The 26953-nt window shown below is 45.4% G+C and overlaps 1 protein-coding gene across 9 annotated transcripts; it reads right to left on the bottom strand.

The window, feature by feature from the left end:
• Positions 1–26953, bottom strand: LOC121296994 (NEDD4-binding protein 3-A-like). 9 transcript variants are annotated; one of them, XM_041222980.1, is made up of 6 exons: positions 26633–26953; positions 26366–26453; positions 4301–4681; positions 3044–3604; positions 1505–1756; positions 1–907 (listed from the first exon to the last, which is right to left on the bottom strand). In XM_041222980.1, the coding sequence occupies exons 3-6, from the start codon at positions 4652–4654 to the stop codon at positions 323–325; spliced, it is 1752 nt and encodes a 583-aa protein (XP_041078914.1). In that variant the 5' UTR covers positions 4655–4681; positions 26366–26453; positions 26633–26953; the 3' UTR covers positions 1–322. The 9 variants fall into 9 exon arrangements, with proteins under 9 accessions (XP_041078914.1, XP_041078916.1, XP_041078918.1 ...); XM_041222982.1 differs by lacking the exons at positions 26366–26453; positions 26633–26953 and adding exons at positions 12268–12370; positions 13510–14169; XM_041222984.1 differs by lacking the exons at positions 26366–26453; positions 26633–26953 and adding exons at positions 12305–12370; positions 13510–14169.

Here is a 26953-nt window from a genome sequence, read left to right as displayed (position 1 = left end):
ATTGTTATGTTAAAAAAAAAAAAAATTCCCTTTTTTATTTTTCAAACGTGAAAAAAATAAAAAAATAAAAATCTGGCACTTTGCAAGACAGCTTGCAGCGTTGATGTCTCGTTCATTTTTCTGTAGTCCCAGACTCCCATGAGCAGCACCTTCTGCAGCAGCTTCCTGGATTGAAGGGCATGTCATCCAATAACAAACAACTGCACAGGCACTGCGTTCTTCCAGCTTTAGAGTCTCTTTTACTCACAGATTGTTGCGTTCATTATTTTTTTCTGGCCCTCCTTTTTCCTCTGACCTTTGCCCCTCCTGCCACCAGGGGCAGTCATATTTCAGAGGACTCGATCCTCTCTATCCAGGGCAGGCCTGTGGGCTGCTGTGGATCATTGACCCCTGTGCTGCTGCTGCTGCTGCGGCTCTCTCCCTCTCCCCCCCTCCCTCCTCCTCCTCCTCCTCGCAGCTCCTGCAGCTCCTTCTCCAAGGCTTGGTTCTTGTGGTACATCTCCAGGTAGCCCATCTGCAGCTCCTTCTGGTACCGGATCACCTTCTCCTTCTCGCTCTGCCAGGTGCGTCGCTCCGACTCAAAGAGCGAGGTCTGGGCTTCGTTCTGTCGTCTTTCTAGGAGCAGCTCCGCCCTCAGCCTCTCCTCCGTGGAACCCTGCTGCTGCCCTCTCCCCTCCCTGCCCTCACCCTCTCCCACTCCCTCTCCGTCCTCCTCTCCGTCCTGCAGGGTGCGTCGCAGGGAGTCTCGGAGCAGCTCGATTTCGTTGTCCTTGCTTCGCAGCTCCCCCCTCGTCTCTCTCAGCTGCGTCTTCAGGCTGAAGATGTCACCCAGCTTCTGAGCCACCTCTGCCTGCGAGTCCCTCAGCTGCTGCTTCAGGAGGGAGATCTCACCTGATTTCTGGCATACCTGAAACGGGAGGGCAGAGAGCATGTACCTATAGTCTGCTATACAGAGCTAGCAATGTATTGACACCGATAGGGGATGGGCTTTGAAATGCGGGTGCATATGAATGGCACTGTGCTTCCTAAGGAAATCTCAACTCCAAAAGGTCCGCAACACGCACAAGCTGGTCTCGTTTAGCTCTTTTTATCTATGCGGCAAACAGTGTTCCTGCAACATAAGCTAGTCAGTTATTTAATAATGTACAGCAAAAGCAACGTACAGCCAGCAATGAATTACCAAGGAATTTATAAGGCAAACTCAAAAGAAGGGGGTGTGCAGGTGCAGATATCATATCGAAAATGACAATATTTGAATAATGTGTTTGCAACCAAATTGAATTGGTTATTAGGCACGTACCGCACAAGTTTAGCAATCTAAGCTGTCTCTTCAGTATATGCATGCCCCTATCCATCGAGTATGTTCTCAGGAATTCAAAATTCAAAATGTGATCTCTTTTTCTTTTCTGTTGCACAGAAAACCCTTTCTAAAAAAAAGCAATAATCCTCACCCTTGCATGCAGAGCTGCCCCCTCACCCCAGCCCTCTGTGTTTGCAGACTGACCTCCCACTTGGTCTCCTCCAGTCTGGGGTTGTCCTGTCCCTGCTCGACGGTCTTTAACCCCTCGCACTCCCGCTGCAGCGCGCCCAGGTCTTCCTGCAGCCTGCGCTTCTCCTGCTGCGCCTTGTACAGCTGCAGCTGCAGCGTGCGTTGCGAGCGCTGGGCCTGCTGGGAGATCTGCCGCAGCTTGGTGGCATAGAGCCTCTTGAGCTCCTCAATCTCCTTCTCCCACAGCCGCTGCCTCTCTTCAAACACCTGCCGGGGAGAGAGTAGAGTCACACCTTCCTCTTCACATTGCAGCACACTGCACCGCAGTCACAGCGAGCTCCTTACACACCATGCGTTTGGAATGTCCTTTTACAATTTCAAAACTCAGCATATTGAGTGTTTAATAGTTATGTGTCATTTGGAATAGGAACGTTATATAGTCTAACCTTCCTCATAACCACTGATCAAACAGTGCATACACACATGACTCTCAGAACAGCCCCTGAATACCCCAGCAGCAGTTTTGCTTTTGTTCTGGGTTTCAGATACACCAGGTGTTACAAGGTATTTTCCAGATAAACAAGCAGTTGCATGATGCAGAAATGCATCAAATCAGTGCACCCAGCCTTGCATGTTACACGGTCCAGTCAAAGCAAGGCTGACTTATTAAAAAAAACAAACACACTGGCACACAAAAGTATTTCGAAACTAAACAACCCAGAAAGTAAACACAAAGCATGTCTGTCTCTTCCCTGAAGGTCTTCCATGTGTGCATTGCACTGATGCTGGTCTACAGGAATAACTACTTGAGCCTTATTCTCCTGCTAATCTTCAGATGTCCCTGTGCACACATTTCAACAGTTTCATGTCAGTAAGGACTGTGATTGTGAGAGGTTGTGTTTGAGCCAGGACATTAATGGCACTGAGATACTGGCTCCAACACTAAAGAGAGGTACTGTCAGGCACATGACAACGTATTATTTGATCTACGAGCTGTCAGAGAGTTTCAGAAGCATAGGGAAGGCGAATGGAGGCTGTGAAGGAACACAGAACAAGGATGGAAATAAGACTCCTATTGCATTTCAGTTTCACCCATTCCAGGTTTTACTACAAGCCTGATTAGCCACAGTGTGTACAGGTAATAATCAGCTCAGGCGTGTCTTATTAAACTATATTAAAACCAGGAATGGTACATATTGCTAGCCTTATTCCCATCCATGCAGAAACAAATAGGACAATAATACAGCCTTTTTAGCAGACTGTCAAAACACTTACAGCTGAAAAATAAGTTTTCAAAAAAGCGCAATTTAAAAAAAAAAAAGAGGTGAGTGGGAGAGTCGTGAGTCCACTCCTTACTAAATAGTTTATTTTTCTTAAAGAAACAGGTTTGCTCTCCTTTCTTCTTACTGACAGCACTTCCAAACACCAGTTTTGCTGCGAGAACCAAAGGGGGTGCTTAAGAAGAACAAAGCCAAGGAAAACAATTCAACACAGACAAAGCAAGCGACCGGACAGACAGACAAACAAACTGACATTCTAGAAGGAGATCCCCACCTGAGCGATGGCGTCCTCGCTCTCGTCCAGGTTCCTCCTCACATGTTTCAGCTCGTGCTCCTTCTCCAGGAGCCTCTCCTCGAGGTCCTTCACCATGTCCTCCATGGACAGCGAGGCCTGGTAGGGCGGGGGTGCTTCCCCCTCGCAGCCCTGCAGCCGGTGCAGCGTGGCCATGCTGCGGCACGACAGCTCCGTGCCCGTGGACCGAGCCCCTCGGTAGCCCGCCGAGCCACGATCCAGCGAGCCGATGTGGTTGATGTGGCTCATGGAGGCGCTGATCTGGCCCAGGTGAGCCTTGAAGGGGGGCCGGTAGGGCGGGAGGCTGTTCAGGGAGTGGTGTCCCGAGTCAGACATGTTCTCCTCGTCCTGCTGGCTGAGGGCCTGGGGCGGAGGGGGCCTGGCGGGGCCGCTCCGGGAGGGGGAGACCGTGGCGTAGGAGACATGATGAAGCCCATTGGAGAGCCCCTTCTCTGGGACCTCGTGTCTGGAGGGGTACAGGTTCTGCATGGAGCTGAAGTTCTTGGGAGTGACCGGTTTGAACGCAGAGGGTCGACACCGGGACTAAAAGACATGAAATAAAGACATTTTCAATTGGTCTGCAAGTGTGCTTTCCATCACGGACTTGTGGAATGTATGGTATGCGGCCACCGAGGAATCGAAGATTATAGTTTCTGGGATTTTTTTTAAGCTTTATCAGCAATATTTTAACAGCCATGTATTTATTTTTTTTTTTGGTGGGGTGGGGGAGGATACATTTTCATGCATTTATAATTCCATCCAAAGCCTACAGTTATTGAAAGCTGCCTACTAAAAAACACTTAACCAAAAGCTGGCTTTGAATGGATTGGAAGAGTTACACCTGCAAAGAGGATTACTTTCCTATAAATAAGAGCTCCCTCAACAGCTCATGGGATTCTTACTTACCTTCTATTTATATCAACAAAAACACACTAAATGAATGGCCCTGGTTCCTCTACGCCTTCCTGCACTAAATCCTACTGCACAAACCCCCTTCCAGTCTTTAAATTCCTGTGTGAACATGTTTCTGATGTACAGTCACATTCAAGATGCAGACGCAGACAATAGTCTCTACTGGGATTCCAGACAGAGAGTGTTCTTTAAAAATCAAAATCATGCTGCCACTGCTTAAACTACCACTCTTCAGAATGTGCAAACACAAGGCTTGAGGGCACAGGCTTGGAGGAGGAATTCACTGGATTTCTTAGCAGAGGGATCCAGAGAACTGAAGGATCTTACCTTTTCCAGCGGCAGAGAGTTCTTGGTCAGGTCAATCTCCTTGCCGTGTTTGTGATGCAGCTTGCTGTAGATGTTCTCTCCTTCCTCTGAGCCGTGCTCCCTCTTGATGGAGGAGACGGTCCTCTTGCCTGGTTTGGGCTCCTTCTTGAGCAGGCCGTCGGGCTGCCTGGGTCCTGCCTGGGGCACGGCCCTGCTGCTGCGCAGCGGCTCTGGGGACAGGTCCGGCTTCTCGATCAGGCTGCCCACACTTCCCATGGTGCTCCTGTACTGGCCGCGCTGGGAGGGGAGGGGGTAGAGGTCACCGAAGTGGGTGCTGGGTTCGCTGGTCAGGGGCAAGGCCTGTGCTGTCGCCATGGATGATTAGGAAGTGCACAGGGAGATCTGGAAGACAAGAATAAAAAGAGAAAAGAATGTTTAAACATATTGAGAATACAAGTAGAGTACAAAATGCCTCCAACGTTATGGACTACAAACTGCACTGTAGGGCATTAAACTCAGAAACATTTGATTTACACGTGGTGCAACACACAGCTGTCTGTGCACAACATGCAGAATGAGAACGGTTTAATATGAGATCCGGGGGTGTGTCTAGATTTCAGTCAGCTCCGCTGCCTGCCGTTCTCCAGAGAAGATGATTCAGCAGCAATCAATACAAAGATGTAATCTTTGCTCTAATGCAGACCCTGCTTGTTGCGTGAAGAGGCCCGTATCAAACACCAGAAACAGCCAGGAGGCACACGAGGGACGACTGAACCCAACAGCACTGATACAGATAAGAAGGTGCCAGAGAGTGTAAACAACACTTCTGTGCCGAGGACACATCCAGAGTTTCCACGCAGCCGAAACGGGCTCTGACGGAGATATCTGGGTATGTAGTGTCTTCACATCCCTCTCACCCTGATAGAGCTTTTCCTTCCCAGTTTGCTAGCGAAGGCCATCTGCCAGCCCAAAGCTTATCACAGAGGCGGTGTGGTGCTTATCCAATGATGCCATATTAAAACACTGAGATCTGCTGCTGGCATCTAATGCCATCTCGCCCCATGATCACGCGGCAGGGTCGATCTCACAACCCACATTTACTAAAACGAAGAGCAACAAAGTTATTCTTAAACTACAGTGATGCCTGCTTTTCGAGTGCTTTGTTTGGAAACAAACACTATTACCTCCCTCTCCCTCTCTCTCTCCCTCCTTCATGCATCATTCATCATCTCAGTGTCAATCCCAGCGGGTTCATTTAGAATTTTTTTCAAAGTGCTGTAATAAATACTGAGACAACCCACATTTCCAGCAGGGCTTACTCATTTCAGCACATGCTGGATTGATAGGAGGGACAGGAATACAGCAGATAATACTGGAACACAGGTGTTGGCTGACAGAGGCAGTAGCGGTATTGTTGCTGTTGCCATCTGTTCAATAAAAAAATCATCTAAAAACCATGTAAACTATCACAGATTGAAATAATTCAATAATTCAGTTTGATCCATTCTGGGTTTTAAGTTAATTAGCCCCAGTGTATAGCAACAAGCTTTTATTAACTTCATAGTAAAACCAGGAATGGATCAAACTGCTATGCTATGGATCAGTAACAGTGGCTTGAAACCTGGTTCCAGGAGACCGAGATATATAGTTTGTAGAAACCCCACGTCACCCCTGTTGGGCATTGGCCTGAAACATAGTCTCCTGAAACCAAGTTTCAAGCCACAAAGTGGCTTCATGTTCCCTAAAAGGCATTCTATTGGCATAGAACCACACACCTTTAATTTGAGAAGCACCACTGATTAACCCATTAACTACCAGAATGCTCTGAAATTTGTAAACACACAGCCCGTGATGGCGAACCTTGGGAAGGGGAAGTCCAGCAGCCTGTGATACAGTGGCCCATTGTAACAGCAATGAATTCTGAGCTCAGCACTGCAGAGTGATCACTGTGTGTATGGCACAATAGGGCTGATTGAAAATAATTACAGCACACAAACAAAAGAGGTTTTCTGAAAATAATAAAAGCCAACGGGCAAAACGTTCAGCAACTCCAAATGAAGTCATTTGCAGCCGATAACCAAAGCAGGGTACTGTAACGCCTGCTACTGCAGAAACACAGATTTGAGAGTGATCTCCACTCCACCACTGCAAACAAGATCCTGTCCTGCTTGCCAAGGGACAGTGTGTATGGAAGAGTGGATCCCACCCTCCTGCCACTCTGCATTTATTTATGCCAATCTGATAGTTAATTTGGCATTTAAAGGCTATTAAGACTGGTGCTATTAATAAAATGTTGTTCCATGTGCTGTATAGCAGGCTAGATAACTGAAGAGCTGTATGCAAGCTTAAGCCTTGAGTGTGTTAGTCCCTTACACTCCTGGGGTCAGTTTCACAAAGCACTGCCAGCACTTTGCAGGCTGCTAGCTAGCAAGCTATCTTATGTTTTTTTACCTGTTATAAAAAAAAATTAAAAAAAAGATATTTAAAGAAATCTAATCATCAAGTCTAAATCACCTCTTTGAAGCAGCCCTGCTGAAATCATTTCCAGTGTTAACAGAGCCTTCAGGGTATGAGGTGAAGTGGAATTCAGGCAGCTTTGCGCATCCACCAGCCCCCGGGCCGGTGAGAGTCTGGAGCTGGATCCAGTACAGTAGCATCCTGATTAGTCATTACATTCAGGGGGTTAATTCACCGATTAATTCACTGCTCGGCCCAGTTACTGTCCCTGTATACAAGGGTCCACTGAATACACTGCCTGAGCCAGGCTCCTGCACTTAACTCCAGCAGAGAGGATCTTGGCTTTGTTTATTTGATTTTCTTTAGCACTCAGTCCTTGGTAACTGATTGGAAAGACCACAAATTTAATATCACTAAAAGAATTTGCTGAAAACATTTCTCTCGCGCTTGCTAAGGTTACAGACGATCAATACTGTATTTATTTAAAAGGCTAGAGCCTGTGGCAGGTGCAATAAAACAGTGATTGAACCTTTGTTAGAGTTAATTAATCACCATGTCAAGACCAAGCCAATAAATTGTCTCTCTCTCTGTAGATTTAACCCTTGGACCTTGTGGTTGTACTTTTTACCTGCGCTATTCAACTCTTTGAACTTCTAATAATGTTTAGTGTCATTTCCTATAACGTTTTGTTTAGTAGTTTTAAAACAAGCTCCTTTTTCACTCAGCCTTTGAAAGAGTTCAAATTCATTCAGCAGCTGTGGTTTTATTTAGTGAAATATCCCAGGACTCCCACTGAAGTAAGAGATTCATTTTCTGCTTGAGCAACCAGATCCATGTACCAGAGTACCCCCCACCCCTCCTCCCTCTCCCGTTTTGAGATGTGCATTATTAATGTTTTGGGTGTCAGATTTCTATTGATTGAAATAAATTAAAGAAATACCAGGGATCTGGTTGCAACAGCTGAAACCACCAGAATTCAGTGTCAAAAACAAAAATAAACCAGTTCTGCAAATGGCTGGAAACTAATACAGCTTTTAGTGAACTTGATGCAGTACAGTAGACAAAGTAAACATAGTTTGCATTTTTTGTTTTTATAACCATTGGGAGTTATCACGCAATACAATATAGTACAGTCTAACAAATAGGAAGAAAAATGTGCTTTTAAACATCTGACTGTTTGACTGTGTTCAGGCACTCCTGCTCCCTAGTATTAAAACTCCAGGTAATTAATCAGATACTGTAAGGCAGACAAACACAAAAGCGCCCTTCCTTGTTTCCCTCGTGCACCTCACGATACTGGACGTGCTCTGGCATTGTGATTGAAGAGATGAAACTGGATGTGCTCTGGCATCGTGATTGAAGAGATGAATCTGGATGTGCTCTGGCATCGTGATTGAAGAGATGAATCTGGATGTGCTCTGGCATCGTGATTGAAGAGATGAATCTGGATGTGCTCTGGCATCGTGATTGAAGAGATGAAACTGGATGTGCTCTGGCATCGTGATCGAAGAGATGAATCTGGATGTGCTCTGGCATCGTGATTGAAGAGATGAATCTGGATGTGCTCTGGCATCGTGATTGAAGAGATGAAACTGGATGTGCTCTGGCATCGTGATTGAAGAGATGAAACTGGATGTGCTCTGGCATGGTGATTGAAGAGATGAATCTGGATGTGCTCTGGCATCGTGATTGAAGAGATGAATCTGGATGTGCTCTGGCATCGTGATTGAAGAGATGAAACTGGATGTGCTCTGGCATCGTGATTGAAGAGATGAAACTGGATGTGCTCTGGTGTTGGGATTGAAGAGATGAATCAAACCCTCCCTCCCTGTTGTGCTGGTGTGGGGCGCCTGGGTACTTGCACACTGTCCGGTGGTGGAGGCACATGTGCTTCATCGCTTCTATAAAGCTTCTTTCTTCTAATAACAGATTCAAAACTGCAAGCTGTCAGCAGCACCTCAGAGATCCCCAGTGGATGAGGCCCCCCTCCTAGGGCAGTATTGATCTGCAGTCTGGACACAGTTAACGTGATTAACTGCTCCTGCAGAATACATTCCACCCTCCTTTAGAGGCGCTCTCTCTCTCTCTCTTTCTCTACAGCAGCTGCCATGTATAAAGGTCTGCGCTTTCCATATCATACGGACAGCTTGCGGGAAGCGTCAATCCACGGCAGGACAGCTAACCAAACATTTAGTAGGAACCAAGAAAAACAGGCAACATTTTGCCATCTGCTATAGTAACAACTACTTTTGAAAACACTTTACTGTAAGTGGAAAGCTGCTATGCCAAAGAGAGCAGGAGAAGGCTTGGCTTTGGTTTCAAGATAAATAATATGCAGAACTGTGGATCGGCTAATCTCTCAGGAGTAACCCCCACCCCATTCATAAAAACAGCAGTACAAAAGAAAGGATTTGAAAAGACCTTCCTGTCTTCATTGAGGGTCAGTGACCCAGGGCAGCTGGGGGGTATAAAGCACTGAAAACTAGATCCAGCCTGTTACTACAAGGCTTCACGTAGTGCCTGGACAGCAAATAAGAAACAGGTGGAGTTTACTTCTGAAGAGGAGGAAATGAGGGGCCCAACCTCGGCACATCCTCTCAAAGTGATTCTGTGTTCAATCCGGAACAGGTTATTGTTTTACTACTACACTCTAGGACCTTGTGTTGCCACGGCACGGAAGAGTTGAAAACTACAGTTGGAAAATTAGCATGTGTGCAAAAAGGCCTTCATGTTAAAAAATAAATAATGAATGGTAAGTACCATTTAGACCCCAGCCCAGTCTCAAAGCTTATTAAGACCATTATGAGTCATCATCGCAAACTAATTTCTAATTGCCAGGAGCCCAGGATTGAGCAGGGTCTGGTCGGGAAGCACAGCAGGTAATGTTCAATTAGGAAGCAGCTACAGACTCTGGAAACCACAGCAGCAAGGGAGGAGAAACAGCAAGCCAGTGCTTCATCTTCCTCCCACGGTCAGCACGTGTTCATTAGCTAAGTGCAACGCACAAACCTTCCAGTTAATCTGTCCCCACCACTGAGCCTCTTCCTGTGTGCAGTCTGTACATTTGATAGCCTCAGTACAGAAGATAAACCAGCAGCAAAGAGTTACAATGGAAATGTTTTACCAACTTACCAACTAAATACCTAGCTGTGCGCTCGATGGCCTTTTGATACAGTATGAAGCCAAATATACAAGCAAAACAAAGGAACAAAAAACACAAAAAAACACTGGGCTCTACTTTGTATCTGAAAGTGCTATTCCAAGCATTCAATTACAGTAAAACAGAACAAAACAGGAGAATATGGTCACAGAGAGGTTGCCCCGAGGGTGATAGATGGAGGAGTGATTTCACGGAAGTTTCCACTCTTTGATATGGACACTGCAGCTGACCGCACTTCACAATACACTCTGGATCCAGTTACTGCCCTCTGACCTCCAGGATAACTCACCCCACACCGCGGACCCCTGTAATCATGAGTCAGGGTGTTCTGTTTAGAACTGAAAACCAAGCAGACTCAGGGCAGGTTCAGGCGTTTGTCTTTAAGACATTTTTCATACGTTTCCGCATTCCTTATTGCATAACCTTTTGGGCTAATCTGTCAAGACACACCAATTACTGTGATGAGAAACGAAGAGAAAAGTAAAACTTCCATTGTAAAATAAGTCCTCAGGCAGAGAATCGAGGACAGAAAACTCAGCTTTAAAAATCCTGTGCTGTGCATTCAGTACTTGCATCTAAACTTCAAACCAAATCATCCAAACTGTGACCCGACAAAATCCACAATAGTCATGAAACGCTGTATAATGAAAGTCGGGTTTATAGGGCACTAACCCACAGCGGTATTGAAATCCCACTACAGTGGTGAGATAACCCCAAACCCCACCCCTTGCAACACATCATCATGCTTCCCTGATTCTCACATCAGCAGCCACACACTGTTCACAGGCAGGAATTCGCTGGACACTTGCTGCTGATTCAGACCAACATACAGAGACAGGCCAGGAAGCACAGCGAAGAAATAATCCACAGCACTACAGCTCTGTGCATGCATGGCCGAGATCGTTCAGAAGCTGAAGGGTCAGCAGTATGCCATGCGTGACATCAATTATGAAGCCGTAGTCAGGAGCCATAGCTACAGCAACAGATGCAATCACATGCAAATGTGTTCTACTGATGGACTGATCATTTGCAAGTGAAAGATTATTGGCAAGCAGGAATCAACAAATATATTGTTTATATAAAAAAATGCCCCAAAAATTCATATTGGACACATATGCATCACTACGCACATGTCTGTCCTGCAGGTTTATTTGATGCTAACTGGAATGCATGAGATCCTTGTCTGTGCAGGCCAAGCTCGTTGTAGCAAACCAGGTCTCTCCACCACCTACTGTACAGCACTCTACAGATTTTGAAAATGGAAACAGGAGAGAGGGTTTTGGTTGAGAGTTCCCGGTCCTTCAGATTAGAAACCGTGTCCATGGAAACATAGACAGTTTAATTAGTGCGGCACGGCTTTAACCCTTTAAGCAAATAAATGATCATGCTGAGATTGTGAAGGATATGAACCCTCCTGAATCAGCTCGGTGCCTGGCATCCTGGGTGTAAGAGGCGAGTTCAGCTTGGCCGTGGGAGCAGAGTAGGCCTACAGCCCTTCTATTGTAAATTGGGGAGGTATATTAATTGGTCAATTCTCATATGCACGAAGTGCCCTTTGAAGTCTGTGTTGAGTTTTTGGTAGGACTCCAACACTCCCTCTAAAAAAAATTGATTTTCACTTTCCTTGAGTAGCTCCTGTGAAACCAGCTTCACATAACATAATCCACAATACTTGGACAGTATTACTGGGTAAACACCTTTGCTTTATTTGTTTTGGGTATTGTTTTTAACACTCTTGTCAGTCTTGTACCTTTGCCATATCCGGGTCCCTTGTGTACGCTGAGTGGGTTTTTTTTCTTTTCTGTAAACAATCCCGTTCCATGCATTCTTGCTCTGGAAATTATTAATTTGATCTTTCCTGTGCTGAGCCTCTCATGCAGGTTCACCGGCGCTGAGACGAAATTGTCAAGGTTAGAGCCGCCAGTTTGTGTTGACAGACCACCTGTTGACAAACCTGTGCTATTTGCTGGGTCGGTTTTTAAAGGACGTAGAGGTGTCTGGATCAAACAGGCCTGGAAAAGGCAACAGTTTAGTTTGCTCTTAAAACTACAGATTTTAAAGCTACGTTTGGAATAGAAGACAAAAATATCTAGTCCTTGAATGGCAAAAAGTTTCACAGCGTCTCATTTTCATGCTGAAGTTTTTATTGAACCCCAGTCTACTAGGGTTCATCACTCAGCGGTGAATTAAACAAATCAAAACCTAAACAAACCCAGATCGCTTCACTTCACAGCAATAGATATCCGAGACAGAACCTTGAGGAGCCCACGCGTTTATCTGTGCATCAGGGACAGCACGGACTCTGCAGGCATTACGAAGGGTTTAGAATGGACTGCACAACATGCTTGGGCTCAGGACATCTGAAACGTACTGAAGAGAGTCAGTAACACAGCAAGGAGTTACTGTACCACAGGCGGCTGGATAAAGGCTCAGAAGCCTATTATTGTTGAATGTCTCCTCTCAACTGGAAGCAGCTATAGAGAAGTAAAAAAGCGGTTAGAGAATGTCCTACAATAGATATATTTCAAGTTTAAAAGTGTGATATATGCAAGTATGCACTGCAGGGAATTTGCCTTTAAAAGGGTACCTATCTTACAACAAACACTATTAAAAAAGGGCCTGTCGTCATAACAATGTAGTTTTCAAATAAGAAAACCCTTTGAGATCATTTTGATTAACAACAAGCTGCACCCAACTGTGTTATTTTTAATTTAAAAAAAGAAATGAAAAAAGGGAAGAGGGAGTGCTTTAAACAACAAGGCCCTTCTCTGCAGTAATCACTGTCTCTCCAAGGTTTTCTCTTCCAGTGCCCGTGAACACACAGCAATCCTGCAGACATGCACTGCTTTATTAGAATGGAAACCACAGGCAGGTGGGTAAAGAATGGGACAGCTGTTATTACTGTCAGTGCTTTCACTGCGAGCCTCTAAACCCCTATACAGTACATATACACACACACAGTACAGTTCATGAGAAGCCACGTGCATTACAGGTAGAGCAAGCCCTCCAGCAGCCAGCGCATAGAAAACTGCTCAGGTCAACCCACGCTTACATCTCTGTCAATACGTTGTTTGTTTGTTTTTTATTCTATAACATTTACAGATCTTACTAAGGGCCCGATCAGCCATGTCTAATTATTGAAAAAAAAAAAAAAAATTTAAGAAAGCATTACAACAAATGCTGTAAACAGATGAATGTGGAGCAAGGTTAATTCAAATTGACATATAACTGATGATTCGATAAAGAAATATTATACTCTAAGAACAGTAGTGATTAAACAGTCTGTAAACTCAACTGTATCTAATTCAGCAACACAAACAAACCCACTGTGGAATCTGTAGAGTTTGGGTTCACTCCTGTGGTTCTCAGTACAAAGTGGCACGTGCTCAAGACTTAGTGCCTCAGGTGAAATGTTATTATACCAGCTTGAACACCACCCCATCCCCCCGTCTGAGAGCAGACTGTCCCAATAACCCTCCAAGCCCTCGGCTCCTTCCATCTGAAATACTTCGTCCCAGAACATCTGCTCAGAAGCTGCGGCGATCAGACCTGTAGTACAGTGATCTCTACATACTGTAACCCATATAAAACTTGCCAAGGAAAGGATACTTACCTATTTTAAATGCAAATTCAGAAGCAGATTGGGATTGAGCAACAGAGCCTTCCTGCCTGGAAAAGATCCCTCCGTGCTGCTTCAGGTACGTCCTCAATGAGGCGGATAGGGCTTCCTTGTTATTAAAATTAGAACCTGGACCCATCAGTTAAAGCAGACGTGTTCCCAGCTGTGTGCAGACCTGACCAGCACTAACTCCACCCCCTGGAGCAGGGAGCACAGCGCTCTGAGGAACAGCACGGAGGCACTGCACTGCAGGATTGGGTTACGAGGTGGCTGTCCGGGCTTGCACACACCGGGCCGCCAGCTGCAGCTCTGAACCTGGGTTTGGAATACAGAAGCCCAATGGAAACGTCTCTTCAGCGCTCCCGGGCCCAGCCAGGCACTTGGAAAGGATACACAGAGAATTCATCTCCCTTCAACTGGAGTTTTTATTGGGCTTCTTTCCTCCTGTATTACACACTTTTCTTTGTTACATTCTGCCCACTATTGACAATAGAAATTGACTGTTCTGTGGTTTGGGGTTTAGTAAAATGTATAGGGTTAAACTCTTTTTTTTTTTTTTTTTTTTTTAATCACGCGATTGTAAACGCTGCATTTTGTAGTTGAGATACATCATTTTGTAGTTGAGTGCTGTACATCACAGAACAGGGCAGAGGACAACATGTTCATGACCTCATCTCTCCGGAGGCACACAGATCAACCACCCTGCTCTCAGCACCACCACCCCCCCCCCCCCCCCCCCCCCCCACACACACACACACACACCACACACACACACACAACACACACTAGCACTGGCACTTGGACATTAAACACAGAGACACAAAACTTCAATGCACAAAGAGGCAATCGGGACATCTTGTTATCTGCCACTATCTGACCCAATCTCCCAGGCAGAATTCCTGGCGGGTGTGCCAGCCAGCTACTGCTTGTGCAAAACAAAAGGTGCCCTGTTAGGAACAGAATCCAGACCAATAAAAAAAAACAAAAACAAACAGTGCAGTGCAGTCTCCGGAGACTACAAAACAACTAGCAAACAGAAACCTGCCTGATTCTGTGAGAACACCCCCGAGTTTAAACTGCAAGACCACGGGTTTCTGCGTCATTGTCTGCATTTGTGTATTTTTCCCTTTATTGTACTAGAAAAAAAACAAAACACTATTACCAAGCCAGCTTGTGTAGGCAAGACACAGGCTACTGTTTCGATCTAATAGTCTAACTTAACAAAAACAGAACAAGCACGTTTCAATATTAGATTACACTTACTGAAATGAGTAACACAACCCCGCTGAACATGTCTGCCACTCTGGAAATATGCTCATTTCAAATGGAAGGGACCACTACTGTATACCCCTTCTCCACTGGCACTAAACTGTGAAGTTGTGGCATCAACTCATCTGAATGTGTCTCAGAGCCAAGCAGGGCCAGGGGCAGGGTTAAGGATTTTCATCATTACGCTGGGTCAGTACACTTGAGGAAGACGAACAAGGTGTGCAGCAAGTCGGAGGAGAGACAAGTACAGCCTTGGGTCTCTGAGGAAGCACAGACTCTAGTGTCTCTGCGGGCAGAGAGAAGTGTTCTGGCAGAGCTGGGATCATTGGTCACAAATGAGAGCGTTTCTGCGTTTCTTCAACTCTTAACCAGATCTAGAGCCTCTTAACACCACATCAACTACATGCGACTCAGTGAGGGCGATGCCAGCAGCTCTGCAGTGGAAACACAACCAGGCTCCTGCTAAGCCGTGCCAAGCTAGCTCGCTGCTGTCCTGGCTCGGTTGTACAGTGGAAACGAGGTATTAGAGACATCCCTGGTAGCATACAGATCACAAGAGGATTGAACTGAAAAAAAATCAGTTGATCCCAAAGGTTAAGAGGCAGTGTCTACATCAGCACACAGGGTCACTTGCCCACTTATTTATTCAGCCTCTGAATCCCTTGCTGAAAACTATCCCTGTTAGGCAGCTGTTGAAGAACAGGGCTGCACCAGCATTTGATGGTTCAAAATGATTTCCTGTCCCCAAGCAGCACCTGTGACAGCGAACCCAGGTCAGCGGCTGAGCAAATCAATCTTTAGTGCTTTGTAATGAAATGCTGTGGGAAGCCAGGAGGAGGGGTGATAAGTGAAGAATAATCCACTGAATCAACACAGAGCATGTGTTACTGCTGTCCTGCAAGCACCTCAGATAATGACAGCAGGAGAATGCGTTACTGCTGTCCTGCATGCACCTCAGATAATGACAGCAGGAGAATGCGTTACTGCTGTCCTGCATGCACCTCAGATAATGACAGCAGGAGAATGCGTTACTGCTGTCCTGCATGCAGCTCAGATATTGAGACTGGAACCACAACAAAGCAGGTTTCTGATTAATTTTCTCTCTTCCTCTTTTTTAAATTACTTTTGAATGCATGTCTAAGCAGAGAAGGCAGCGTAACAAGTTTCCCTGGTTGTCTGACAAAGAGTATATTGTCTCCCACTTGCCAAGTCCTTTACATTAGATATGCCTTTGAACCGTTCTTGAACTCCAAGTCTAATTCCAATGAAAGAGTATCCGTGTCAGCACTGCCCCCAATTTAAATAAACAGTACATTACTGACATGTTGTATTATTCTAATAATACATTCTGTTGTATATATATATTATCGGGCAGGGGTTTTCCAAATGGTTGTTAAGAAGCCCATCCTTCCTCTAACTTGAAGATTTAAGCATGCTGTTCAAACGGGCTGGAGGCTGGAGTTGAGGAAGCAGGCCCACGTGCTTTCAGCTAACCTTCCTCAATACAGGAGGAACATGTCATTCAACAGCTTGAGCACCAGCTGAGCAGCGCTCTGAAAGATCACACACCTGCCACCTGGTCGTCTCAGAGATGTCCTGTCGGGGGAGACGATCAACTGGAAACAATCATGTAGGCCTAGTTCCAGATTCTGTGTCTCCGTAGAGACGAACACCCAGGTCACTGGGGGTCAAGCTCCTTGGTTACTGGTGATCAAAGGAAAGCGTTTACAGAGAGTGCCATCACTGCTGCTGAGGCTATTTACAGAATGAACAGCCACCCAAACTGGGTTTGCCATTGCCCAGAGGCAAATGTGGGCCTGCCCTCCCCATGCCACCTTGCAATTCCTGGAAGGAGACAGGTTTCTGGAATACAAGTATTCATGAAGGGATCACACAGGAGCGGGGTTAGTGGGCAAGTCCCAGTCTGTTAAACAAAAAACACTGAATACCCTACAGGACCCGAAGCTTCCTCTCAAGAGGGCAAATCCCCTCTACAGTGTGTAGAACCTGCAGCAGCAACTGAGCACACTGCCAGCTAGATTACAGCATGACCCTGGCAGAGAATCCTCACCATTAAAGACACCACTGTCCTCTCATAGCTTCTTATTTTATTTGTCTACAATTAGCATGATTGCGTGTTTAATAATTATATAAGATAGAGATTTGCTCCATTTGGCCTGTCATCACAGCAGTTTTGGTTCATCTGTCACTATAAGTGTTTCCGCTAAGCTGGAACCCTGCGATTTATCAATTCTTAAACGACATGTACAGCACATTCTCAACTATACATCTGATCCGACCAAACTGGAGGAGCAATGCTTTTTCATCTGCATTTATACTCAAAGTGCTGGATCAATAAGTAGCGAACACATGGCAGTGAAGCACACCATAAACTTACTTTCCAGTCACCCTGTATATTGGACACGGTGAATGCTTCTGCTGTATATTTATTAGGTTTCACATTGAACAACAAGTTCAATGTACTTATGTACCTATTGTACATTGCAATAGCGCCACTGTGTAGTACAGCCACCCTAACTGACTGGAGTGTTGCATTTCTTTAGTCTTGGCTTGCCTTCCCTCTGCACACGGATACAGTAACAGACTGAACACTGCGTTGTGCAATTCACAATGTTACAGAACCTTGACAAGACAACAGTGGAGGGAACTGCCTTCAATCTTTGTCATTAATCTGAAAGCTTTAATGAAATGGATTGCACATCCAATCTCCTGACTTCCAGCCCGAGTCTACAGCGCACACACACACACACACACACACACACACACAACACACAAGAACTGAGGATAATTTGATTCAAACCCTGCTGGTGAACCGCATCCCTCCCAAGTGAAAAACTCCTGCCGTGACCTAGCTATCAATCTGGAAAAATCCAGCAACCCCACTGACTACGACCCATAAAATAAAAAACCGTCAGACTTCAAATTAACCCTGCGGTGCTAAGTGTGCAAACAAACACACAGAGCAGTGCCTCGTTCGTGCTGTTTATCATGCCACAGAGGGTCGGGCATGAGGATGCTTCAGCGTACATCATCCCTGCTCCAGGATTGAAGTACTGACTTACAATAAAACACTGTGGCAGCAGCCGGCTTGAGACACATCAATCCTCCCCCTTCAACCTGTCCTCTGATTGAAGGAGAGGGTCGTATAACTGCGCTAGCCCTGTCCTAAAGCCAAGACGAGGCCAAGAGACAAGCCCCCCAATACTTACACCAAGAGGCGTATTGGAAAATGTTCATCTCACTTTGTACTGTAACAGAAATCCTTTATGTGGAGCCTTCCCAAGCTGCCTCAAAGTACTGCATCACAAAGAGGATTACTGTGTACAATCCACCTTGAGGCAAGAGAAGGAAGTCAACAGTTAGATGCTTCACTTCAAGAGGTTGCTACCAATTCCCCTGCTTCTTCAGTAACTGTGGCACTGAAGGAGATTTGGCTCTAAGCCACTGAAGGGGGTGTTTGGTGTCAGTGTGCACCTCACAGTGAGTCTAAGAGTCTGCCTTGTTCCTTTCCTCCTCGCTGTGTAGAGACAGACACAAAGAAGGATCTTACACCAGCTATACCGAGCACACATACTAAACTAGAGACTTCCTTAATGCCCACAACTGAAACACTTGCAAACCTCCAACAGTTATTTGCAAGCAGGGTTTGCTCTCCGCTAGTCCAGGGAATTATCGGAGTCCTGTTAATTTAGAGTTGCATGGTACAGGTCAGTTAGGATCAGTGCATTAGGAAATTAATCTATGAAGTGACTCACAATGCGTCATCACAGTGAGCAGCCCTGATTCCTCTGGAAGCTCTCCGCACCATCACGCTAGAGAATATGCATTCAGGAATACTATTTGTGGACGTGAACAGAAGCACTGGGTTATATTCAGCTGAAAGCTACACCACTTGCAGGAATCTCATTGACTGAGCCCCTGTTGGGAAGCAATGCAAGGGCTTCTGTGACACTACACAAGCACGGTCCTGTTTGCAAAATGCCTGCAGCTTCGTACGAACAATAAGTAGGAAAACTCTCCAGAACGATGACGTCATCCGCATGTTTTTGCTGTGAGGAAAGGATGTTGCAGTAAATAAGGAGAATGGGTTGCACAAGACAGTCTTCCTTAACTTACAGTAGCATTTCAAATACATTACAATATCATGGAAGGGTTGGGTGCATGTTGTTAACGGGTGAATAGAAAACATGACACGCACATGTATCACGCGAATTCAAACGGTATTTTTAAATTACCCTGAAATATTAATCATCAGTAACACTCACTCACTAACACTTTCGACAAGGATAAAAATAATGTTTACTATGGTCTTCCTCCTACCTGATTACAGTGTAGCATCAGTATGCTCCTTGCATAGAGCGCAGTACATTAGACTTCTATAAAACATACACAGTTATTGGGACTTTAACCCCAACTCCTTCCTGTAACTCCATAGAGTTGACAGCACTGTACCTCTGATCAATTCAATTTATCTCTTTGGGTCACGATTTACAATCTTGATCAAAGTGTTCTGTGATTCTTTGTCTCCTGTAAGTAGTCACTGTATTTCTTTGTGAGCCTCATTAGGTTTGTAAGGTTTGATTCTGTCAGCTCTGTGAATGCGGAGAGTCTTGGAAATGCCGTTTCCTGGTTAAATGTTTCAGACAGGGTTAATAAGGGGGATGCATCAGTGCCTTTCAATTCCATGTTCTTTAACAGACCTGTCAGTCTGCCAACAGTCAAGGGCACGCACTGCGGGGTCGGCTTTCGAAAATACATCAAAACAATGACATTAGAAACCCAGCAAACAACTGCGAAGATACAATACACTGGAGGAGCAGCCACTGGAAGTGAACCACAGCTGCGGCCATGTAGTTCATTTCTTCTTTTTCTTTAAGATAGAAAGCAATGTGTGATTTCTGCACTGGAGCAAAGCTTTCTACCCTTAAAAGACTTTATTCTTGGGTTTTATTTCAGTAGCGTTCCGCTGTATTGGGTTAGTACAGTACAGTATATACATTAGGAACTTTTCAAATTATAAAATGAAACCTGAGAGCTATTTTAATTTTTAGAATTAAGTCAAGCATAAAACCCTGTTTAACCCTCACCAGATTCCCTTTACACTACACTGCAATGCAAGCAAGTTCGCTGGGCAGTGTGCAGTATACTCTAGCACACAGATGCCAAGTCCATTTCTTTCTTTCCACTGTCTCTCCAGACCCAGGCAGTATAGTGCTGCCCCGCTTCCCACCCCTGTTATTACTGTACTTTCAGAAAACTGCTGCTGTTCAGGTCTGACCCTCACGTTTCTCATGAGGTCACCTGATGCACCCTCTAACCTGTCAAACCAAGCCCATGTGTGAAACAGGGACTGGTTCCTGTGAGAGAAAGCAAGTGAGCAGCCAGACAGATGGCCCTTCCCAGGGTTCAGGCAGGCCTCCCAGTCTGCAGGATTAGAGGCTGACGGTTACTCAAGACACCGCGGTGAAGAGCAGTGGCAAAATCTCAAGAGACAAACTCTTACCACACTGCTTCACATGGCAACCACCTCAGTAAAGACACCTGATTAAACTCAGTATAGTGTCCAGGGTGCTGCTACTCTAGTAGGCTACAGTGAGATACAAAATGGGGGCTTGTCCTACACATTCACTGCCCAGTCACCAATCTTTACTACTGGAATCGCAATTCCAATACCAATAAACACAGCCCCAAAATCCACCAGCGTTCGCAAGACAAGGCACTTGCTGCCGTGTACAGTGTTAGCACTTAAATGCCCAAAGTCTTCTAAAACCACCACACTGCACAACAGCACAAGGACCGCAGGCCTATATGCTAGTAAACTTTCAGACTCTCTTCTGGTTTTGCCCGCACCCCCACATTCCTGGAATTCTCTCCCGTTGTTGGCAGGCAACCAATATGTTTTACATTGTATTCTTTTGTAGCCTTAAAAAGGAGCGGTACTTTCTTTGCTTCTGTTTAACCACACTTGTGTGTATATGAACTGCTCTACCGTACAGCAGCATTGCTTCTGCAGTCCTCAAGCAGAGCCTTCAGCTCAGGAGAGAGGCCCGTACTGCACTTCCAAATATTTGAAATAATTACATGAACGAATGAATGAAGCTTGGCGCCTCTCTCTCCTCTCTCCAGGTGCAGCTGTGTATCAGACCTCCTGTTGCTTTGCAGGCTCCATTTATCGCACAAATTAACCCGCGTAACATCTCCCGACTGTTCTGAATAAACTCAGGCCCCCAGGACCAGCTGCTGCGGCCAGCCTCTCTGAGTCAGATGTCTGTTAGGAAGCCGTGGGCTCTGAGCAGAGTGAGGAGGCTCTTTAATCTCCTGCAGCATGGTGGTGCAAACTAGGTCTTTCTGGAAGAAACACTTCAGACTTATTAAGCGATATTAAAAGTCTCCCTGAAACAAACTGCATTATTGCAGGTAAATAACTGTCAAAAAGTTCAAACTTCAAAAGTAACCACAAATCGGTACTAAAAAGGCTTTTACTCTACTGCAGCAGATAAAAAGATTGCGAGACAAAGTACAGACGTGACACACTTCAAAGTTGTGCAGCAACACTAATACTGCACCAGTGCTAGCAGGGTCTAAACAGCTTGTACAGTGAGTATAGAGGCCGCTCACAAACTGGAAGGGAGAATGTAATCTAGGAAGCAGCTGAGCGGAGTAATGGATCGGATTAATCTATAAGAAACATCAGAGCGATCGATTGAGCCCACACCCCCCAGCAGCACCAGCAGCTGATAAAGAAAGCTCAGGACGGCATCAGCTGTGTCTTATTTTGTGGTCGGGTGTTGGTTGGGGGAGGGGGTGGAGATTAGAGCTCAATCAGCCGTGGGTCTCCAAGGAGACTTTTTAGGGGTCAGAATGTTAAAAAGGGATATCCATGCAGGTTTGCATCCGACTTGTTTGTACAGCCCTAAAGAGGGGTCATGAACGCCACGGAGAAGAAAGAGGCTTTACAGATGCACACTTACTTTATTTTGGAAAATTCACTGTTTTGTTAATTTATTGAAAACATGTCGTGAGAGGGAACACATCAGGAACGATTTAGAATGGCTTTTGCACCAAAATGAATCAAAGCAAAACAAATCTGTTAATCGGACCAAACAAACAACTGAAAAAATGAATTGAAGGACTACGTGCCCCAGGAGTGCTTTTGTTATCAGTTATGCAATGGCAACAGTTTCAATCTGGGTTTAGACTTCAAGTTATTTTGCTGAGTATTCAATGAGAAACAGGCACTGGTTAATACAACACTGTATGTGTGACGCTATATTGTATTCCTGTATATTATAATATAGGAAGACAGCAGGATATAGCTATCCAGGGAGTACACTTCTCACTCAATCGGGAGCGTTTTTCTTTCACAAGGTCGTGTCACTCCCGGAACAGCATTTCTGTGCAACAGAGTAGGGCTGTACTATTTATATAAAAAAAGGGGAAAAATAATTGAAATGTATGAAAAGCTACAGAGCAAGCCTCCTTACCACAGTATGTTTGCAGTTTCCCCCCCATGCTTTTCACATGGTTACACTCTCATTTCCCAGAGTTTACCCTGGTTTGCCATGTTTGTTCATTTGTTTTACACTGTTTCACCATGCTTTCACTGTGCTTCACTACACTTGCCTATTCTTTTACAATGGGAAACTTTTCTAAGGGAGAGATTTGAGTGCAGAGTATCAGCCATACAAATACAATGGAATGAACCAGCGCTGGAGTACAGGAATGAACAGGTGGACTGTAAAGAACAAGCGAATTGAGCTGTAGAGCAGTTCACTCATCAAGCATTCCTTAATTAGCTCAGGTCAAAACAGCAGGGAGATCCCACTGAGGTGCTTACAGAAAGCAGGGAGATCCCACTGAAATGCTTACTGAAAGCAGGGAGATCCCACTGAAATGCTTACTGAAAGCAGGGAGATCCCACTGCAATGCTTACTTAAAGCAGGGAGATCCCACTGCAATGCTTACTGAAAGCAGGGAGATCCCACTGAAATGCTTACTGAAAGCAGGGAGATCCCACTGCAATGCTTACTGAAAGCAGTGAGATCCCACTGAAATGCTTACTGAAAGCAGGGAGATCCCACTGAAATGCTTACTGAAAGCAGTGAGATCCCACTGAAATGCTTACTGAAAGCAGGGAGATCCCACTGCAATGCTTACTGAAAGCAGTGAGATCCCACTGAAATGCTTACTGAAAGCAGGGAGATCCCACTGAGGTGCTTACTGAAAGCAGGGAGATCCCACTGCAATGCTTACTGAAAGCAGTGAGATCCCACTGAAATGCTTACTGAAAGCAGGGAGATCCCACTGCAATGCTTACTGAAAGCAGTGAGATCCCACTGAAATGCTTACTGAAAGCAGGGAGATCCCACTGCAATGCTTACTGAAAGCAGTGAGATCCCACTGAAATGCTTACTGAAAGCAGGGAGATCCCACTGAGGTGCTTACTGAAAGCAGGGAGATCCCACTGCAATGCTTACTGAAAGCAGTGAGATCCCACTGAAATGCTTACTGAAAGCAGGGAGATCCCACTGCAATGCTTACTGAAAGCAGTGAGATCCCACTGAAATGCTTACTGAAAGCAGGGAGATCCCACTGAGGTGCTTACTGAAAGCAGGGAGATCCCACTGCAATGCTTACTGAAAGCAGTGAGATCCCACTGAAATGCTTACTGAAAGCAGGGAGATCCCACTGCAATGCTTACTGAAAGCAGTGAGATCCCACTGAAATGCTTACTGAAAGCAGGGAGATCCCACTGAGGTGCTTACTGAAAGCAGGGAGATCCCACTGCAATGCTTACTGAAAGCAGTGAGATCCCACTGAAATGCTTACTGAAAGCAGGGAGATCCCACTGCAATGCTTACTGAAGTAGAGAAATCAGGGCTTTGTGGACTGACACAGCTCTGAGACAGTGAGGAGCAGCGAAGCACGTCCTCCTCGCAGTTATCAGGGATCTCGTTCCATCAATACAGGACAAATGGAACCTGCAGGCAGCCTGCTCCACAAGCCACTCCATCACTGAGCGGCTGACAGGGTCTCCGATCCCCAGGGGGTGGGGGGGGGTGGCTGAGTCTCAACACAGCTTCCCCGGAGCAGCCAGTGTCCGTGCTGGACTAGCGTGTAATCCGTAGAGGTCAGCAATGTTAAAGGGGCCTTCTGTCTCTATAGTTACCGCCGGGCACCGGGGGCGAATGCTGCCTTCTTGTTTTGTTCCATGTTCTGGAATATCAAAAGAAAAATGGCAAACGGTTCTGTCTGAAATGTACAAACTACAGTGCGGGCGCTCTTTGTAGTGGCTGGCTGGAGACCACCTAGACTGAGAGAGGCCTTGACACAGAACTGTGCACACCAGCGACTGCAGCACCACACAGGCAAGGGCCACCAAGCACGGCACTCACTCTCCACCTGCAGCCTGGTGACTTTTCAAAACTTAGCAAGTTATCACTGCCTCTGATTAAAACGTCACGTCACTCTCATCTACCATCTGCCCAGGTTAGAACACACCACATGGCATAACCCAAAAGGGTCTGTCCAGCCCAGGCACACACACTTACTGTCAACAGCTCCACTCAACAATCCCAGCTTGTCTTTTGTCCCAGTAGTTGTACGGCTCGGGGTACTGTACAGAAGACTACAGTACAACAAGTGAAAGAAACAGAGCCATGCCTAGGGATAAAGGAGCTACACTGCCTCCTCCAACCCTTACAAAGAAAATAAAAGCAAAACCCTCCTCAATCCAGTAAACACACAGTTTACCTGCAATCCCTGGACTGAATAGCTTTTTATTGGAAGCAGTTTTTGTGGGAACAATCATAAGGGGTTCAGAACACAAATTCAATTGAAGCTTGTTTTGCAGTGAAGGTTTTATTTGTTTGTTTTGTTTTTGTAAGTCGAGGCACAATATTGGCAACAAGACTCCTATTGCATATCACTTTCACCCATTCCAGGTTTTACTACTAGCTTGATTAGACACAGCATATAGGCAACAAGCTCAGGCACTTCTTATTAAACTCATAGCAAATCCAGGAATAGATCAAACTGCTATGCAATGGGAGTCTTATTTCCGTCCCTGTAGGCTCTAGGGCTGTGCAGGTCTGGATTTCTGTTTGGAAGTTTCTCATATGGGTGCCTGCACAGTACCAGGGCAGATGCAGTCAACAGTCACAATAAAGAAAGGCTGAACGGCCAGCGAGAGCAGGAAGCTGTACTGTAGGCTCTAACTGCAATTCTCTTCAGAGACTCAGAGATCTGCTTTTAATTGTGTCCTCACAGACACTGCCAGCAACTGCAGATTGCAACACTGCAAAGCCTTTGAGTTCCACCACATCACAACACACGCATGTTCTAGATTTATTATGCTGGGGAAATAAAAGTCAGGGTTCGCACAGAGCAAATCGAGTGCTTTTATTAACTGTGCAGCACCATGCTTACAGCATTTCTGACACATACTGAATAATCCGCTAGGAATCGACGCAGCACACTATTGCAATGAGAGCCCTCTGCACGGGGCAGAGGCACACAGCATACCCTTCGGTTAACAGCTTCCATGGGAGCGCACGGGAGAGAAGAAGCAATACTGGGAGCCAATGGCTTGGTTAAGGTTTAAAAAGCCCCTAACATGAACACAGAGCTCCTCGCTGTGGCGTGCTGCACTTCTTTATCTTCTCTGAAGACAAGACGCTTGAGAATTTGAACTGGGTTACAGCCACCCCAGAACTCACACAGGAGATATTAAGCGCTGGCCCAGCTGTCTGAAACACAAATCTGACAAAATGTCTGCTGCTTCTTCGTCTGAGCGGGGGTTGGAGCAGCCCCTTTGAATTACAAAAGAAGATGAAGAAAGGGAATTAAAACCACAAAAGCACCCTGTGCCAGATACAGTCATTAACCCAAAACCCTGTGCTGTAGTACAACACAGCAGCACTGCTTCCTCATCCAGTGAGTTTCGACTTGCATCACATCTGGTGAACACACACAATCTGTGCACTGGCTACTTCCTACAGCCGATGTGGTGCATACCTGCAGTAACTACTCAAAAGCTGGGTGCTACTGTACTACCTACACACAGAAACAGATTGATTCGGGGATAATCATATTAGTTGCTTCACATTCAAAGTGCAGTGTAATGCCTCAATCTGGCAGCATTTCTACTGTACTGTAGTTGCTTTTATTAACCAGACAGGATAATCGTGATCACGAATTAGCATCACCATGGAGAAAAGTTAGTCACAGCTGACCAGCTGACCGCTCTGTGGCAAAGCGACCAGCAGTCAAATACTGGACCAGACGAAATTCATAAACGCAGCGCTGTTTGGGACGGTGCAGATTAAACGGTCAAAACAAAGATAGCGGTACTGTTTGTTATAAATTACATTTAAATCAAGTTACAGTAGTCCCATTGCAAAAATGGGAATTAATTATTATATGTAAAGTATTATTATTTCAGGCTTCTTTTGAGGGCAATTAGTGTACAGTTAGTTACCGATAATGTACTTCTGAAAAAGTTTGAAATGAAACAATGCAAAATTGTGCAAACTGCCATCTGAAATACAATTATTAATACCTGCTGTATATAAAGTCCAACTACTTCTTCACACGCTGATCGGTCGACTGTAGCATACATAGGGATCAATTCAAGGTAGTATTTGCTCCTTAAAAAAAATAAAAAAAAATAATAGATACTACAAAAAAATATATATATAAATCTTAAGAAAGTCATAACATAACGAATCTATCTGCTAATCGCAGTTACTGCGCAAGACTGTGGTGTATTGTCATTGCTGGTGTTTTATATAAATACAATTTCATTTAATATAACGTTAACACGTACCATGTTAAACCGCAGGTCGTTAGCCGCTGTGTATTCCTGTATTCTGTAGATTTAGAAATCTGCTACCTTCCTAAATGTATTCCTGCAGTGTTTTTTTTTTTTTTTTTTTTTTCCGGAGCGAATCACCGTTATGCAGTTTGTCCCGTTCCCTGTCTGCGATTTAAACTCCTTTCTCCGACTCGATCAGACCGTGTGCGGGTTACTATAACGAACTGAATTGACAAGCGGCGGTCCCTCTGTTATTCTCATGCTAACAGCGGCTGGGAGAGTTGCAAAAGCAGGAGTCGGACCTTTTCTTAGGAAGAATTGGAGCGCCGCCCA

Source organism: Polyodon spathula, chromosome 22, assembly GCF_017654505.1.
Source record: "Polyodon spathula isolate WHYD16114869_AA chromosome 22, ASM1765450v1, whole genome shotgun sequence".
Classification (NCBI taxonomy): Eukaryota; Metazoa; Chordata; class Actinopteri; order Acipenseriformes; family Polyodontidae; genus Polyodon; species Polyodon spathula.
This window is presented reverse-complemented; position numbering and strand designations above follow the sequence as displayed.

Bases quoted from the DNA above. Each gene is read 5' to 3' on its own strand.
- LOC121296994 (XM_041222980.1), bottom strand. From the start codon at position 4,654: ATGGCGACAGCACAGGCCTTGCCCCTGACCAGCGAACCCAGCACCCAC. The intron at 3,605-4,300 runs GTAAGATCCTTC...CATGTCTTTTAG, and splicing joins ACTCTCTGCCGCTGGAAAAG to TCCCGGTGTCGACCCTCTGC. The intron at 908-1,504 runs GTCAGTCTGCAA...CTCCCGTTTCAG, and splicing joins TGGAGGAGACCAAGTGGGAG to GTATGCCAGAAATCAGGTGA.